A 17773-nucleotide genomic window follows, 5' to 3' on the forward strand; every position below is an offset into this window, starting at 1 on the left:
TTCTCTAAACCCCTGCTTCTCTAAGTGTGTGAACCAGCAGCACCAGCACCCCCTGGGAGAGTGTAAGAAATGCAGTCCCAGGCCCCTCCCAGACGTGCTCTTTCAGAATTTGCATTTTAACAACCACCCCAGGCGATCTATATGTACATTACAACTTCAGAAGCACTGCTTTAAAGTACACTTTGATTTCTCTGGGGTTTTTGGTTCACCTACAGCCAAGGTTGGAATAGACATTTTCTCCATTCCTTGAGCACTACTTTTTCTGCAACCGATTGTAGAAGCTGATATTAAAACTTATAAATGTAGGAAGGGAAAGTGTAAATGACGTAGAATGAAGACTTTTGACTGCTTTTGTTGCTGACACCCATTTCTGTGACTTAAAAACAGCTCATCAAAGATCTGGAACACAGAAAAAAGCTTGGTAAAGATGTGTTGAACAAATAAAAAACCTTGTCGTATGTGAAGAAAAGCTTTCAGGACACAGACTTCCAACGTTCAATTTAACACACATTTGTTAAGCATCTACTATGTGCTAGCTGCTGTGCTAAGTGGGAGATACATTCGTTACTAACAGACTGAGAAACAGATAGACTGAGAAACTCACAGCCTGATGAACAAGCTCTCAAAAAGTTGTACTCCTAGAAGGCAAGGAGGTATCTTCACCCTTCTCCCTTTAAATGTGCCCTGCACACAAAGATACCACTTGCCAATATTCACAAGTAATGTTTTAATAGGAAAGTTTCCAGGCTTTATTCATACAGTGGGGATTGTTGAGTGATGGGGGTGGATTGGGACATAAGAGCTTGGCTTCTCAACCTTCTGTACTTTTACTCACTCCCCCACTGGACTGGCAAATCCTTCTTATCTAATCTCTCCACACATTCCCTCCATCTGCTCCTTCTCTGCAGAGTGCTGAGTCTAGGATGGTTTGATGAAGAGATGGAGGTTCGCTGCTTGACTGAAGGAATGGCCCTCTGTGTCCTGGCCCAGCTGCCAAGTGACTTCCTGGTCTCCTCTCTATAAGACGTCTCACCCCTGAACTGCTTGAGTAGCTGTGTTGAAAGTTATCCTTGAGTTTATCTTGGGTTGCATACTACATTATCACTTCTTGAGTTGGGCTAGCACCCAGCAATGCTTCTTCACTATGGCTAACACTTGGAAATGGATAAAAGAGGAAAATAGTTCATCAAAAGCTGGTCACTTTGTTCTCTGCAGAAAGTGACTTTAGCCAAAGGCCAATGACAGAAAAGGAAATAAAGGCTTCAAGGTCTCCGGTTGGGGTTCACAGCTGGAAATATTATCCAGTAGAAGAACTCTGGCTAGAAAGAAGGAATAGCCTCTTTGCTGAGATAGCATTGATGATGATAATGTTAGTAATATTATCAAGCTCCTAATATGTGTTAGGTACAGTGCTAGCTACTATATATGCATCATTTTATTATGTCATTTAATCTTCTCAACAACCCTATGAGATAGATATTTTTTTAACCATGCCGTTTTTATAGACTGATTCTGCAGAAGACAAAAGAAAACTTAAATTCATTCAAAGCTAATTATACACCAAGTCCCATGTTAGGATTTCTCATATGTCATAAGATAGGTGAGAGAATGGATAGATAGGAAAAAAAACTAACGCTTGTTAAGAATGGAATTTTATGGCATTTTAATTTGCCCTATTCTCATTTTCCTTTCTCAAGTTCTGTGGTAACCGCGAAAACTAGCACCCCAGCTGTCACTAGAGGAGGCAGGATGAATCTGGAGCTCCTCAGTTAACCTAGTGATCAGTTAACAATTGGACAGATATTTCCTTAAGCCTCTTGGCAAAAGGTAGGAGACTTACTGGTTTAAGGAAATTTCTGTCCAATTATTAACTAGTTACTAGGCTGAGTGGAGACTTTTTTTTTTTTTTTTTTAAGATGGAGTCTCACTCTGTCACCCAGGCTGGAGTGCAGTGGCATGATCTCAGTTCACTGCAACCTCCCACTCTCAGGTTCAAGATATTCTCCTGCCTCAGCCTCCTGAGTAGCTGGGATTACAGGCCCATGCCACCATGGCTGGCTAATTTTTGTATTTTTAGTAGAGATGGGGTTTCACCATGTCGGTCAGGCTGGTCTCGAACTCCTGACCTCATGATCTGCCCTCCTCGGCTTCCTAAAGTGCTGGGATTATAGGTGTGAGCCACTGTGCCTGGCAGAGACTCCTCTCTTTAAAGGGAGTACATGACAGAAAATACAGATGGTACAGAATTAATTCAGGAAATTCACTAAACAAATGGCAAAAACAGCATGCAGCAACATCAGAGGAGAGGCAATCTGATTTCCACAGTTGTCACAATACACCATTTCAATATCCAGTTTTCAGCAAAAGTTAGTTCTTTGTCAACAAAGTTGCCAAATCTTTAGTTAGACTAGCTAGTCTGACCAAGGGAAAAAAACGAAGACACCAATTATTAAAATTAGGAATAAAAAAGGGACTATTATTACTGATGTTACAGAAATTTAAAAAATGATAAAAGAATAAAATAACTTAGATAATCTCAATGAAATGGAAAAATTTCTAGAAAGGCATAAACTACCAAAACTGACTCAAGAAATGGAAAAATTTAAATAGACCTATAACAAGTAAGAAAGTTGAATTAGTAATTTTAAAACTTCCCACAATGAAAAATTCAGGCCCAGATTACTTTTCTGGTGATTATACCAAACATTTAAATAATAAACAAAAATCCTTTACAAACTCTTCTTAAAAACTGGAAGACAAAGGAACACTTCCAGTATATTCTGAGGCCAATGTTATCCTTACATGAGAACTAGACAAAGCCATCACAAGAAATGCAAAGCACAGACCAGTATCTTTTATAAACATGGACTCAAAAATCCTCAACAAAATACCAGAAAGCTGAATCCAGGAAAAGATAAAAATAAAGTATATACCATGGCTAAGTAGAAATTATTCTAACACAAGCTTGGTTTAACATGCAAAAATCAATTAATGTGATATATCACATTAATATAATGAAGGACCAAAAAACCCACCATGATCATCTAAATGGACACACAAAGAGGATTTGACAAAATCCAATAGCTTTTTGTAGTAAAAAAACACAGAAGAAAATAGGAATAACAGGGAATTTTTCAATCTGATAAATGGTATCTATAGAAAAACTGAGCTAACATCATATTCAATGGTGAAAGACTGCAATCTTTTCACTTACGACAAGGAAAAAAACCAGGATGTCCACTCTCACCACTTATATTCAACATTGTACTGACAGTTCTAGCCAGGGGCAATAGAGCAAGAAAAATAAGTAAATGGCATCCAAATTGAAAAGAAAAAAAGTAAAACAATCTCTTTTTGCAGATGACACAAGCTTGTAGATAGAAAATCCTCAAGAATTCACAAAAAAGTGCAAGAACTAAGAAACAAGTTAGCAAGGGTATAGGATATAAGATTAATATACAAAAATAATTGTATCCTCTATGTAGTAGCAATGAATAATCTGAAATGATATTAAGAAAAAAGTTCCATTTCCAATAGCATGAAAGAGAATTAAATACTTAAGAATAAATTTAAGAAAAGAGAGCAAGACTTGCACACAAAAATCTACAAAACATCATTTAGAGAAGTTAAATAAATGGAAAGACATCCATGCTCATGGATTAGATGACTTAATACTGTTGAGACAGCAGTACTCCCCAAATTAATCTACAGATTTAATGCCATCCTTATCAATATTCCAGCTGACTTTTTGGCATAAATTAATAAACTGACCCTAAAATTCATATGGAAATGCAAAGCACTCAGAATAACAACAAAAAAAAGTCATGAAGAACAATATAGAAAGATGTGATGACCAGTTTTACGTCTCAACTGTCAAGGCACAGTCCCAAGTTATACAAATACTAGTCTAGGTGTTGCTGTGAAAGTACTTTATAAATTTTATTAACATCTACAATCAACTGACTGGTTGTAGGAGGTCATCCTCAATAGTTTAGGCGGGCCTGATCCAATCAGATGAAAGGCCTTAAGAGGTTTCTCTGAGGAAGAAGAAATTCTACCTGTGGACTATGGCATGAGTAACTTCTCCAGACTTCCTAGCCTGTGCCTCCTGACTCCCTGCCCTAAGGATTTTAGCAAATTCTTTGTAATACATCTCTTTATATATGTATACATACACAAATTTTACGGGTTTTGTTTCTCCAGTGGAATACTAATACAGAGTACTCATATTTCCTGATTTCAAAACTTACTACAAACCTATAGTAATCAAGACTATGTAGAACTGAATAGGGATAGACATATAGACACATGATTAATTAGTTTTAACAGAGTGTCAAGACAATTCAATGGGTAAACAGTGGTCTTTTCATCAAATGATATTGGGGTAACAGGGTATCCACATGCAAAAGAATGACCCTGGACTCCCACCTCACACTGTATACAAAAATTAATTCAAAATGGGCCAAAAACCAAAATGTAAGAGCTAAAACTGTAAATAAAAACTTTTAGGAAAAAAACAGAAGAGGAAATCTTTGTAAGCTTGCATTAGGCGATGATTTTCAAAATCACAACCAACCAAAGAATGGGTAATAAATTGGATGTCATCAAAATGAAAAACTTCTGTGTTTCAAAGAACGCTATCAAGAAAATGAAAAGAAAATCTACACAATGAAAGTATTTGCAAATCATATATCTAATAAGGGTATATACCCAAAATAAGTGACTCTTACATCTCAAGAATAAAAAGACAATTAATTCAATTTAAAAAATGGGTAGAAAGTTTGAACAAACATTTCCCCAAAGAAAACAGACAAATGGGTCGGGCGCGGTGGCTCAAGCTTGTAATCCCAGCACTTTGGGAGGCGGAGACAGGTGGATCACGAGGTTAGGACATCGAGACCATCCTGACTAACACCGTGAAACCCCGTCTCTACTAAAAAATACAGAAAACTAGCCAGGAGAGGTGGCGGGCGCCTGTAGTCCCAGCTACTCGGGAGGCTGAGGCAGGAGAATGGCGTAAACCCAGGAGGCAGAGCTTGCAGTGAGCTGAGATCCGGCCACTGCATTCCAGCCTGGGCGACAGAGCGACTCCGTCTCAAAAAAAAAAAAAAAAGAAAAAGAAAACATACAAATGGCCAATATGCACATGAAAAGATGTTCAACATCATGAGTCATTCGGAAAATGCAAATCAAAACCACAATGAGATACCATTTCACACTCACAAGGATGGCTATAATAATTTTTTTTTTTTTTTTTTTTTTTAGATAGAGTCTTGCTCTGTTGCCCAGGCTGGAGTGCAATGGCGTGATCTCGGCTCATTGCAACTTCTGCCTCCTGAGTTCAAGAGATTCTCCTGCCTCAGCCCCCTGAGTAGCTGGGATTATAGATGCCTGCCACCACACCTGGCTAATTTTTTGTATTTTTAGTAGAGATGGGGGTTTCACCACGTTGGCCAGGCTGATCTCGAACTCCAGACCTCAGGTGATCCACCTACCTCGGCCTCCCAAAGTGCTAGGATTACAGGCATGAGCCACTGCACCCAGCTGGCTATAATAAATTTTAAATAAATAAATAAATAAACAAACAAATAATTTTTAAATAAGGAAAATAAGTGTTGGAGAGCATGTGGAGAAATTGGAACCCATATACTATCCTTCTGCAAAGACAAAATACTGCAACCCCTTTGGAAAACAGTTTTGCAGTTCCTCAAAAAGTTAAATGTAGAATTACCATATACCCCGGGAATTCTATTTCTAGGTATATACCCAAGAGAATTCAAAACACATACTCCCCAGTGCACATGAACGATCATGGCAGCATTATTCAGAATAAGCAAAAAGTAGAAGAAACCCAAATGTCCATCAACAGAAGAATGGATAAACAAAACGTGGTAGAGCCCTGCAATGGACTGTTATTCAGCTATAAAAAGGATGAAGCACCGATGCATGCTATAATTTATATGAACCTCAACATCTTTATGCTAAGTGAAAGAAGGCAGACACAAAAGGACATATATTGTCGGATTCTACTTATATGAAATGTCTAGAATAGGCAAATTCATAGGGATAGGAAGTAAATTAGAAGCTACTATAGCTGGGAGAAGTTTCTTTTTGAGATGATGGAAATGTTCTAAAATAAGATAGTAGTGAGAGTTGCAAAATTTTGTGAATATAGTAAAAAGACTGAGTTGCACACTTCAAAACAGTGAATTTTATGGTTAACTGTATCTTAATAAAACTGTTATTAAAAAAAGAGAGAAAGGTCCCTGCCCTGGGCCTACGTACAAAAAATACACAGAGAATATATGTAATGAGAGTAAAGAGTACACATGGAACCCTTCGCCTCTTGGGATCTGGCAATGAGTGCTCGCACAATGTAACCAAAACCTTAGACATCCACTGCTGTGACCAGCACTGTTCTGGCCCAGGGAACATTTCTCTACATGTATTGCCCTCTGTCCTTGGAATAGAAGGTGACCACAATTGCATACAGTCAAAGTTTTGTGTATTGTGACACTGCCAATGGAGGAGATGGTCACTTCTTAGAGCCTAGGAGAAACTACAGTGGCAGAGCCACTTCAGCAGGAGAAAAGATCAGGTAACCAATGTGTCAAATTCTTCCTCTCAGTTTAATGCAAAAGATTCTTGCACAACAAACTATCATTCCCAATATTACCAAACATCTATTTTCATTATATTCCAACCAGCGCTTCTGAAAGCTCTCACAGATTAGAATAATATTTGCAAGAGTTTTGCAGGGCTGAGAAAAACTTTGCAATATCAAGTGTTATGGGTTGAACCATGTCCTCCCCAAATATGTATCTTGAAGTCCTAATTTCCAAGCACCTCCGAATGTGACCTTATTTGGAAATAGGTCTTTATAGAGGTCATCAAGTTAAAATGAGGTCATCACGGTGGATCCCAATACAATATGACTGGTGTCCTGATAAAAAGGGGAAATTGAGGGCTGCACATGTAGGAAGACTACCATGTGAACACCAAGGCAGAGGCTGGGGAGATGCATCTATAAGCCAATGAATACGGAAAAATTCTGACACACTTCTAGAAAAGAGAAATCTTTCCTCATAGCCATAAGAAGGAACCAACCCCATGAACACATTGATCTCATACTTCTAGCCTCCAGAACTATGAGATACTAAATTTCTATTGTTTTTGCCATGCAGCTTGTGACACTTTCCAGCAGCCCAAGAAAATTAACACATTAAACAATTCAGATTATTCTTAAATTTGTATAAACCTAGGATAATGTATGAAGTATGATATTGATTTATATGATTAAATTATAATATTATGTAATATATTCTACAATAATGATTGTCATATATGATCCCATTTCCGTGTTTGAACATGACATGTATGATTCTTAGTTCATTTCCAAATTTAAGTATCACTTTAGGAGTTTTATTGATAACTATAGTTGCCACTGGCTCTGGGGAGTGAAGTTTCTCCAAATCAAAATTAGTTTTACCATGTAAGAGTTACAGCTGGGCATGGTGGCTGGCACCTGTAGTCCCAGCTACTTGGGATGCTAAGTTGGGAGGACTGCTTGAATGAAGAGGCAGGGGTTGCAGTGAGCCAAGGTCATGCCACTGCACTCCAGCCTGGATGACAGAGAGAGACCCTGTCAAAAAAAAAAAAAAAAAAAAAAGGAAGAATGACAAGGACTTACGAAATTTGTTCAGGCCAGGTGCAGTACTTCATGCCTGTAATCCCAGCACTTTGGGAGACCAAGGGAGGTGGGTTGCTTGAGGCCAGGAGTTCAAGACCAGCCCGGCCAACATGGAGAAACCCCATCTTTGTAAAACATACAAAAATGTGCCAGGCACGGAAGTGCATGCCTGTGGTCCCAGTTACTCAGAAGGCTGAGGTGAGAGGATGGCTTGAGCCCAGTAGGCAGACGTTGTGGTGGCCCAAGATCATATGCCACTGCGCTCCAGCCTGGGTGATACAGCCAGACCTTGTCAAAAAAAAAAAAAAAGGAAAAGAAAAAGAAAAATAAATTTGTCTAATTTAGCAGTTATCAATAGAATATACACTGTAAAAATCTTGCATAAAACTACTTAGGTAGTCATTTACCTGAAAGGAAGGCAAACAAATTTTTATGGAACTAATATATAACAATCTATGAATTATATATATCTTTGGCCCATGAACAAAACATCCAGTCATGTATAATAATGATTAAAATAGGCATTTTTGGTAGTTCCTGGCTCTTAATCATTTAAAACACCCCATAACTTTCTATATATTTTAAAATTGTATCATTAAAAAGGTATATTTGACACTGTGGGAGGATAGAACATATTTTATTCAACAATTTTGCTAGCTTGATTTGTAACTTTTAAATATTTAGGTATATGGTATGTGAACTTCCACTTGTACTCATGCCCCAGGTCCTATAATTGTTAGGGGTAGGCCAGGACCCAGCAATGACAGAAGAAATGAAGCCTAAATCTATGAATGGAAACCAAACTAAAATATCAAACTTCTTCCTACTATAAACTAAAATATCATTCTGAAAGCTTCATGTGGAAACCTGATGCAGTCCCTCAGAGCAAGTGACAAGCACCTTCCTGGGCCATAGTCCCAAGGGTCCCTACAAGCCCTTCCCAGGCAGGAGTTGTGTAGTCCTGTTGCCTCAGTGGACCTCAGCTCTCACCAGGTTTCATATGCCTAATGCATTTCACAGTCCTTACGTTCTGAATGTTAGAATTGGGTCATAGATGCTCCTTCTATTTCTTTTGCAGTAACTCTGTGCCACTTTCAAATAAACAGAGCAATTTACAATGGTATTTCACTCCTCTTTTGGAAATAGTAGTGTACAATTTGACAAACAACCTTCAGAGGGACCTCAATGTTGTGATATTCCCTATGGCTATCATTTTGTTACGTTCTGCCTGTCCCCTTGGAGAGAGGGTTGGTTGCCTATTGAGGGCTACTCCAAGGCTAGGGATGAGAACCAGCATTCTTTTTGGGAGTTAGTCTCAGGAAGCGAAGAACTCCTAGAGACAGGGGAAGTGGTGGCAATTAAGAGAAGAGATAAAGAGCAGGATGCATCACTGGGAAAGAAAAAAAAAAAGGTACCAAAATGGCAACTAGGAATGCCAAAAACAGAATAGAAATGTAACTGCAAAAGGTCCCATGGAATTTCTAATTTGAATTGCATTTTATTGTAACTCCCTGCAAGCAAACATGGTAACTGTACATTTCACACTATTACTGACTAATGTAATAGATAATCTGATAGCCAATATAAAACATGGATGCCTGACATCAAAGGATACTTTTAGCTGTGGTTAAGCATCTTTAAGGAACTTCAATACCCTCTCCATAGATATCGGTTCACAACAGCGGTATAAAATCTTTGTATAAAATTAAAAACCACGAGAGACCTAGACTGGGTTCATCAGAAAGACAGCAGTGAAGAATGAAAACTTCAAGAAGAACATAGAAGGGTATAATCATAATTTTGATAATAAAAAGAACTCTAACGTAAATACAACAGGCTGAAAGTCAACAACACAGTACTTAATAGTAAAGGCAGATTAGTGAACCACATTAATCAGCCTGGGATATAGATTATCAGCCACATTTGAAACACAGATTAACAGGAACAAATAAGGTACCAGGGTGGGAGACATTTTTACAAGTAACAAAAGTTTTAATCTTTGTTTAACTAAGACTTCAAAAGGATTCCACATATAACCAATGGTGAGACCATTAAAAAAAACAAACAAACAGATTAGCATCAAGAAATGCAAGGCAGAGTGACCAAATTTCTGACCTGTTTTAAGATCAATCAGCATTTTCTACCTGGGCAAGTAGAATGCAATTAGCACTTGAGTGATTTTAAAGACTCTTTTACAGTTGCCTTTAACTAGCTGATGAAATAGCAGAACCGTGTGGCTGAAGGCCAATGTTTATTTTTACCCATTACCTATTTCATTAATGGGATTGTGGGCCACTGGCCCTCCAGGCACACATGAATGTATTAAAATACTCCACACTGTAATTAAGTGGCACAGAGGGGATTGGAGCAAATTAAGTGGCTGTTATATTTCCATGGGTGTAGTCTAGATCAGACATTTGGACGCTCTTGTGGCAGAGCCACAAAAATTGTATTTCAAAAGTCTACAGAGTATTGAGGATATTTTTTTGTAGAGTAAGAGTTTTAATAAGTGAGTCCATCCCCCAAAATAAAAATATAGATAAAGAAACGTGCCCCAAGTAGATACTCTTAAAGTGAAAGATGAGAATCCTTTAATCAGAATAAGGACAAATGCATCAACAATAGCATTGGTGAAAGAAATTGGACCTTTAGACTCCATTAACAAGGGACTCAAAATGAATCAAACTTCCATGCAACTCTCAATCCAAGCTTGGGACTTTCCTTCCCAGTGTAAGTTAGAACTTCTGTATTTTATTTTATTTTATTTTATTTATTTTATTTTATTTTATTTTATTTTATTATTTTATTTTATTTTTTTTGAGACAGAGTCTCGCTTTGTCCCCCAGGTTGGAGTGCAGTGGTGCGATCTTGGCTCACTGCAAGCTCCTCCTCCCGGGTTCATGCCATTGTCCTGCCTCAGCCTCCCGAGTAGCTGGGACTACAGGTGCCTGCCACCATGCCCGGCTAATTTTTTGTATTTTTAGTAAAGACAGGGTTTCACCGTGTTAGCTAGGACGGTCTTGGTCTCCTGACCTCGTGATCTGCCCGCTTTGGCCTCCCAAAGTGCTGGGATTACAGGTGTGAGCCACCGCGCCCGGCCAGAACTTCTGCTTTTGAGTTTTTTAAAGGGAATAAAAAATAAAGTGATTACCTAATTGCTGCCACGATCAACAATGAATGCATCAAAAATGCTTGCAGAAACAAAGACCGCGAGAGTAAAGGTTCCTATGCCAGCACAATATCATTTTTTTGTTTGATTTTACCAAATCAATCCATTGTTGCCACTAAATGTTAGATTCCTTCTAAAATAGTAAATGGAAGATTTTTGCTTTGATCATTCAAAATCAACATTACCACACTTGAGAATTCTGCCAATGGTGGTCTCCTGTGAATCTTTAGAGCAGAGAACAAGCAAAATGGAATGAGGGCAGGGCAAAATGGAATGACATCTGGAAACACAGTGTTTTGGCTCAAGAAGAGGACAACATTGCCTTTGCCCTAGAAAACCATGGAGAAATACTTGGAAAGGACAAGAAAGGAGATAAAAGTACTTACGAGTATCCTGGACTTGCAGTGGGAGGGGGGCCTGAAGAAATGAAAGAAAAACAAAAGAAACAGTCAGTCTGGGTTATTGAAGGGTGAGTATGGATACAGTCAATCATTACAAATTAAAGTTCTCAACCACCCAGAGGTAGTATTTATTTTTCTGAAATTTATTGTTTTGCTCTATTTCCCCATCTCTATGGGAAAAAAAAAAAAAAAAAAAACCAAACCAAACCAAACCAAACAAAAAAACATACCAGTGAGAACGTGTCTACGTCTCACAATTCAGGGCCTGAAAATGCTGAGACAAGTGCTCAAAAGTGAGTGAATCGAGTGAGCATCCTCAAACTATGCAGGAAGTTTCCAGTGGGCTGAGTGGTTGCATGAAGGTGTTGATTGCAACAATGAGTGGGGCTTCCTTCTAGTTCTTGATGGCAGGAAAAGGTCTATGTACGCTGCAAACATTTCCAACTTCTTGGACAAGGAGTATCCTTGTTGAAAAGAGCTCAGTGGCACGATGGTTTCAAGTAGGGGCTGTGAGGTCAGAAAGATCTAGACCTCCTTCCTGCTCTGCTGTTTATTAGCTGGGTAACATGGTAATTGGGTAACGTGGTAACTAACTGCTGGGCATTGGTTTACTTATGTGTAAAATGGGTACAACCGTACCAGGTTCAGGGCTGTGGGCACAGAGTATATTCTCACTAAGTGTGCATTCCTTCCTTCCTGTCCCTGTGGACTCTAGCCATCCTATCACATTGGGCTGAGGGCCAAAGTCCATCCTCAGTAGGGGTCTGCTTACCAAACTTGACAAACAAGACTCCAGTGGAAGAAACCACCTCCTTGCCGTTTGTTGCCACGCACTGGAAGTAGCCTGTGTCTGTGGTGTCGAGGTTTCTAATCCTCAGCCGAGAGCCATAGATGGTGGATCGAAAGGAGAGCCTCCGGGGCTCCTGGACCACAGGAGCATCATTTTTGAACCAGCGGATGGTGGGAGGTGGATTCCCAGAGACTTTGCAGTGCAGTTCTGCTGTCTGGCCCAGGGATGTGGTGATGTTATTCATTGGTTCATCAAGGGTCAGGTAAGAATCTGTGAACACAGAGAGGAGGCAGGTGAGAGTGGCAGATGGCTTGAGAATGCTTCCAAGCAGCCAAATCCTCTCCAGTGTACCCTCAGGATCACAGAGAGGCTGAGCAGAAGAGGCAGGTGAGACAGACAAGGAAGGAAACAATCACACTGACTAAGACCACAGGACTGCTAAATAACCACCCATAGAGCCCGCTGCTTGGAAGAAAATTTGTCACTAATCAGAGTATAAAACTCAAAGTCTCCAAATGATTACATGGATGAGCTTTTGTGCTTCAGATCATAAAAATCATATACATTCCTTGTTCCAAATTTCAACATAGCAAAAGAGAGAGAAAATAAAGTTCATCTCAAATCTCCCCACCCAAAAATAACACCATTTTAAACATCCTGGCAAATATCCTTCCAGTTTGCTCACTTTTGATAAGAAAGAAAGCATCAAAAATTGGAAAAGTAGGAGCAACACATTCATATCCACATGGCACACGATCAGAAAGGATGCCTGAAACTTTCATGTTACTGATAACATAAGGTTATGAAGGCCAGGTCAGAGGCAGACAGAGCAATAAAGCAATGGACATTTCCATAATATTACTCATATCAACCATAACATGTTACAATTTGTAATTCTTTCAATCACATATATATAGATTAATTCATATATAATACTGTGCAATATACAGATCTTTGTTATACAGTTCCATGAGTACAGGCAAATGCATACACCCATGTAACAAATGTCCCTGTCAAGATAGAACATCAACACCCCAGAAAGTACCCCCACAATCTTTTGTAGTTGGTCCCTGCTCCCAACCACTCCCTCCCACCCCACCTCAAAGCAACTAAGGTTCTAATTTCTATTACCATAGGTTAATTTTGCCTGTTTCAGAACTTCATATAAATGGAATCATGCTGCACGTACATTTTGCATTTGGCTCCTCTTAAGATTCATTGCATTACAAATTTTAATAACAAAATCAGTTTTATTTAAGCTTATTCTTCAATAAAGTATTTAAACATCAATATTAATATTAGTTGTAGAAATCAGTTGCAGAGACAATAATGTATTTCTTTTTTTTTTTTTTTTTTGAGACGGAGTCTTGCTCCGTCGCCCACACTGGAGTGCAGTAGGCGGATCTCAGTTCACTGCAAGCCCCGCCTCCCGGGTTCACGCCATTCTCCTGCCTCAGCCTCCCAAATAGCTGGGACTACAGGTGCCCGCCACCTCGCCCGGCTAGTTTTTTGTATTTTTTAGTAGAGACGCGGTTTCACTGTGTTAGCCAGGATGGTCTTGATCTCCTGACTTCGTGATCCACCTGTCTTCGGCCTCCCAAAGTGCTGGGACTACAGTATTTCTTTTTAATTAAGTTTGATTTCTTTTAAAAACTTGCTCTGTTATTCATGTGTAGGGAGCTTTCTTTGGTTTCATTTTTCCTAGGCACCCCTTCTTGGGTAGATCTCCTACCATACCTTCTCATTGTCCTATGTCCTTCCCTAGGTCCAAATCTGCGGTGACTTGTTCAGCAGCTGTCTTCACTGCAGGGCTATGAGCCCCATAAGGGCAGGGAAGGGAATGTTCTGGTCATCACTGCATCCTCAATGTATACTACTGTCTAGTAGCAATATCCACCAGAACTTTCTGTGATGATGGAAATGTTCTATAATCTGCACTGATTGATAGCCACTAGTCACACAGGGCTTACTGAATGCACGAAATATGGCTGGAGCAACTGAAAACTGAATTTTTAAATTTAAATAACCACATGTGGCTAGTGGCTACTGTACTGGACAGCACAGGTAGAACACAGCAAATTTGTTAAATTTAATGGAAGTTTATTGAAAAGTAACATTTTTCTGAGCTATTTAACTGGGTAATTTAATTGCCCAAATGTCTGTAAAATGAGTTCATAAATGCTAAAAATAATTGATTCATTATTTGCTCTAATTTTTCCCCCCAAATTCAGAAGAAACATTGTTAACGTCTGGGCTGCCTCACAGGGGTGTGTCTCACATATGAATGGCATTTATCATGTGTGCAGTAGGAAAGAGATTAAGCATGATGCCTGCATTACCATAATGACACTTTCCATCTCACTTAAGCCAATGAATAATTATCCTTCACAACAGATTCATGAGCCCATAAATGATCTTGCTAATGCTTTCCTTCCTAACATTTATATTTTGATCTCTATCTCTGGGTATGTTTCTCTAATCTATACACATCTTACTCAATCCACGAATGTGTTTGCTCATGGATATAAGCACATATGTTCCTAAGATGTTTGAGGTATGCCCAGAAAGGAGGGAGACTAATTAGCAGATGGCTCTATGGAGCCATTATCATGCCTTTATAGCCCCATATCATTCATTGAGAATAGATAACTATGTACCCTCTGTGGAGAGAAGCTTAGAGATAGCAATCACATAACAATGCCACTATAAGCATAGCGATTAATATTCCATTGGACAGGTTCTGGAATTTGATTGGCTGGGTTTGAATTCAGGTCAGCCCCTTGCCTATCTGTGTGACTTTGGGCAAGTTACTTAACCTCTTTGTACCTCAGTTCTACCAACTGAAAAACCAAAACAATAAACAGGGCTCCATCTGAGGGAACTGTTAGAATAGGATTAAAATGAAAGTGGGTGACATCTGGGAAGCACTTCAACCAGTGTTTGGTAAAAAGTAAGCACTCAAAAATGTTAATTAATGTTATTACTATTGTTTTTATAACAATAACTTCTATATACTGCTTTTCACATTACAAAATGTTTTCACAGTCTCTGTCTCCTGTTATCCTCTAACAATCTAGAGAAGTAAGAAAGGCACATTAATTACTATGATTTCCAGTGCAGATGAGGAAGTCATGTCTCAGAGATTAGCAGACTTGCCCCATGGTTACACAGGAAACTGCCCAAAGCTTCCATCACTAATGGCCTTTAATCCTCAGGCTCAGCCAAGCACCTAAAGAGAGTCCATTTGAGGCAGCTGGCCAGTTCTGGACCAATAATGGACTATTTTGAAATCCTACTATATGCTAGGGCTTTACTTTAATATTCACCTGTATGCTAACCTTGCAAGGGAGAAGTCATTATCACTGTTTTACAATGAGGAAAGCTAGGATCAGAGAGGTTTAGTGACTTGCCGGAGGCCTTGTAGCAGAACTGGGGTCCAATTTACATCTCTGTGGCTGCCAAGCCCGACTCTTTTCACTCCACCGGACTGCTTTGGTACCATGAGACCCATTGAAGGCTGGGATTTGGTGCCATGAGACCCTTTGAGTGTTGGAATATCTCCCTAAACCTAGGTGGGCTGTGGACATGCATATACCCACAGGGCTGTGCTCTTCCCCTAACTGCAGCCAAGCCTGTCTGGTTAATGGGCCTAAGCTTTAGCCATGGGCGCTAGCCGATGTTCTTTCTGGTTTCCCTCCAGAGGCCAGGCACCTCACCTGATCTGCTCTATAAAATATCTATCTAAAAACAAACATGAGGGTTGCAGGGCACCTTGAAATCAGTGTAGTAGATGACCCAAGCAGTGTGTTTCCAGAGAGAACAAAAGAAATGTAAATAGATCTTTGTGTTTACTGAACAAAGGAGCCTTGCCACAAACAGGGAATTTGGTTTTAACTTTTCACTGACAAAGAAGAAGGTTCAAATTTGTTGGCCATCTGTAGCTGCTTACTTAGTAAGCAGAACTAACAGATAGTTTGGTCCTCAGTTTGGCAAAGACCAGAAGCATCAGAACAGTCTTTTGCCTAAAGAACACAAAAGCATTCTGCGACTGAAATAAAATCAAACAAAAATGCGTTTCTGTTACTCACTGCTATTTTTCCTGTTGTGAACAAGCCTCTGGCCATGATCCATTTTCTTCCCAGAACCAGCTGGGTCCTTCTGTGGTAGCCTCATGGACCATGTTAGGGGACCCATTCTCTCTCTACACCCAAAGTTTGAGGTGACCACTGCTGGTTCTGGACTAGTCATTCCCTTCAGAGAACACCTGGGCATCCCAGCAAAGGTGTCTGGTCCAGAGGGAATACACACTGGACTCATGTAGCAGTTCTGCCACTCACTAGCGATGTGTGTCAGGCCATCACTTCGCCTCCCTGGGCTTTGGAATAACAATCTAGGCCTTTGGGATTGGGTCTGCTGCTTCTGAGACAGTTTGTGTTTCTATATGGGCAGCTGCAGAACAACTGGATGATAGGCAGCAGGTGTCCAGTGAGCTTGAATGCCAGACAAAGCAATCTGGCTTCTATGTATAAACCTGGCTGTTTGTACCTTTTTCAGTGATTTCATTCAGTAGGTCTGATGATATGTGCTTGAGCTATGGAAGATTTCTCATCCTTTTTTCCCTTCGTCCCTAGACTGCAAATGTCGATATGGCAGATGGTAAATGGGAGGTAGGGTATAGTCTGGCTTAAGGGAAAAGTTCAAGTCCCACTGAATCCACCTCTAGCTCTGTGTCCCTGAGCAAATGATATCTCTCAGTGCTAATACTGGTAATAATGATGATGATGACACTGACAACAATAATGATATCATAATGATGGTGATAATACCTAACATCTAAATGGTATTTATCATCGTGACAGGTATTGTTATGAACATTTTACACATGGAAAACACAGAGGGTAAGGCACAGAGAGGCTAAGAAAGTTGTCCAAGATCACATAGACAGTAAGTAGAAGTGAGATTTAAAACAAATTATTTTGGCCCCAGAGTCCACACTATAGGATAGAAGTTCTCAAATTTTTTGGTCCCAGGACTCCTAGATAATCTTTAAAATATTGATGCCACTGAGGCGAGAATGTTTTAAAATATTTGTTTATTAACTTATTTAAAAATAAAAACAATCCCATTGCTTAATATATTTTAATAAAAATATTTTGTGAAAAATATTTTCCACATGCATATACCAAAAACAGCGAGAAAAGTGGCACCTTTTTTTATTATTGAATATCTATTATTTGCCTTAAAATCAGACAGCCAAAGCCTCCTGTTTCAGCATTCAATCTGTTGAGGTATGTTGTTTTAGTTGAAGAAAATCTGGCTTCACACAGTTGGAAAAGGGAAGGGTTTTTAACAGTCTTTCAGATAATTTAGGATATTCTTCTTTGATACTACACCAAAATTCGATAGGTGGTAGTTTCTTAAAGGTTGGTTGCAAAGTGAAATCTGAAATCATATCAATAAACTTTTCATAATCTATTACATTATAATGGATTGATCTATCTTGTACTTTAAATGGTTATTCTACCTACATATGACTTTGTAACATCATGCATTGCCCATTTAGAAAACATTGGTTTACTGAGTTATGCTCATTTTCAAAATGTGGACACCCTCACTTATCTAATATAGAAAACTCCAATGCATTAATATCACCACCAGTGTCATCAGTTATGATTGGGAAGAAGCTGTCAAGCTCGTAATGGTGGCTAAAAGTTTTGCAAAAT

The 17773-nt window shown here is 39.2% G+C and overlaps 1 protein-coding gene across 1 annotated transcript in view; it reads right to left on the reverse strand.

Annotated features, from left to right (window-relative positions):
- The window catches only part of ROR1 (receptor tyrosine kinase like orphan receptor 1), a 410647-nt gene that overhangs the window by 117660 nt on the left and 275214 nt on the right, over positions 1-17773 (reverse strand). The window contains exons 3-4 of the mRNA XM_007978459.3: positions 12033-12320; positions 11246-11276 (exon numbers count right to left, since the gene is read on the reverse strand). Coding sequence (XP_007976650.1) covers positions 11246-11276; positions 12033-12320 — 319 coding nt within the window. The remainder of the gene's footprint in view (positions 1-11245; positions 11277-12032; positions 12321-17773) is intronic.

Source organism: Chlorocebus sabaeus, chromosome 20, assembly GCF_047675955.1.
Source record: "Chlorocebus sabaeus isolate Y175 chromosome 20, mChlSab1.0.hap1, whole genome shotgun sequence".
NCBI lineage: Eukaryota > Metazoa > Chordata > Mammalia > Primates > Cercopithecidae > Chlorocebus > Chlorocebus sabaeus.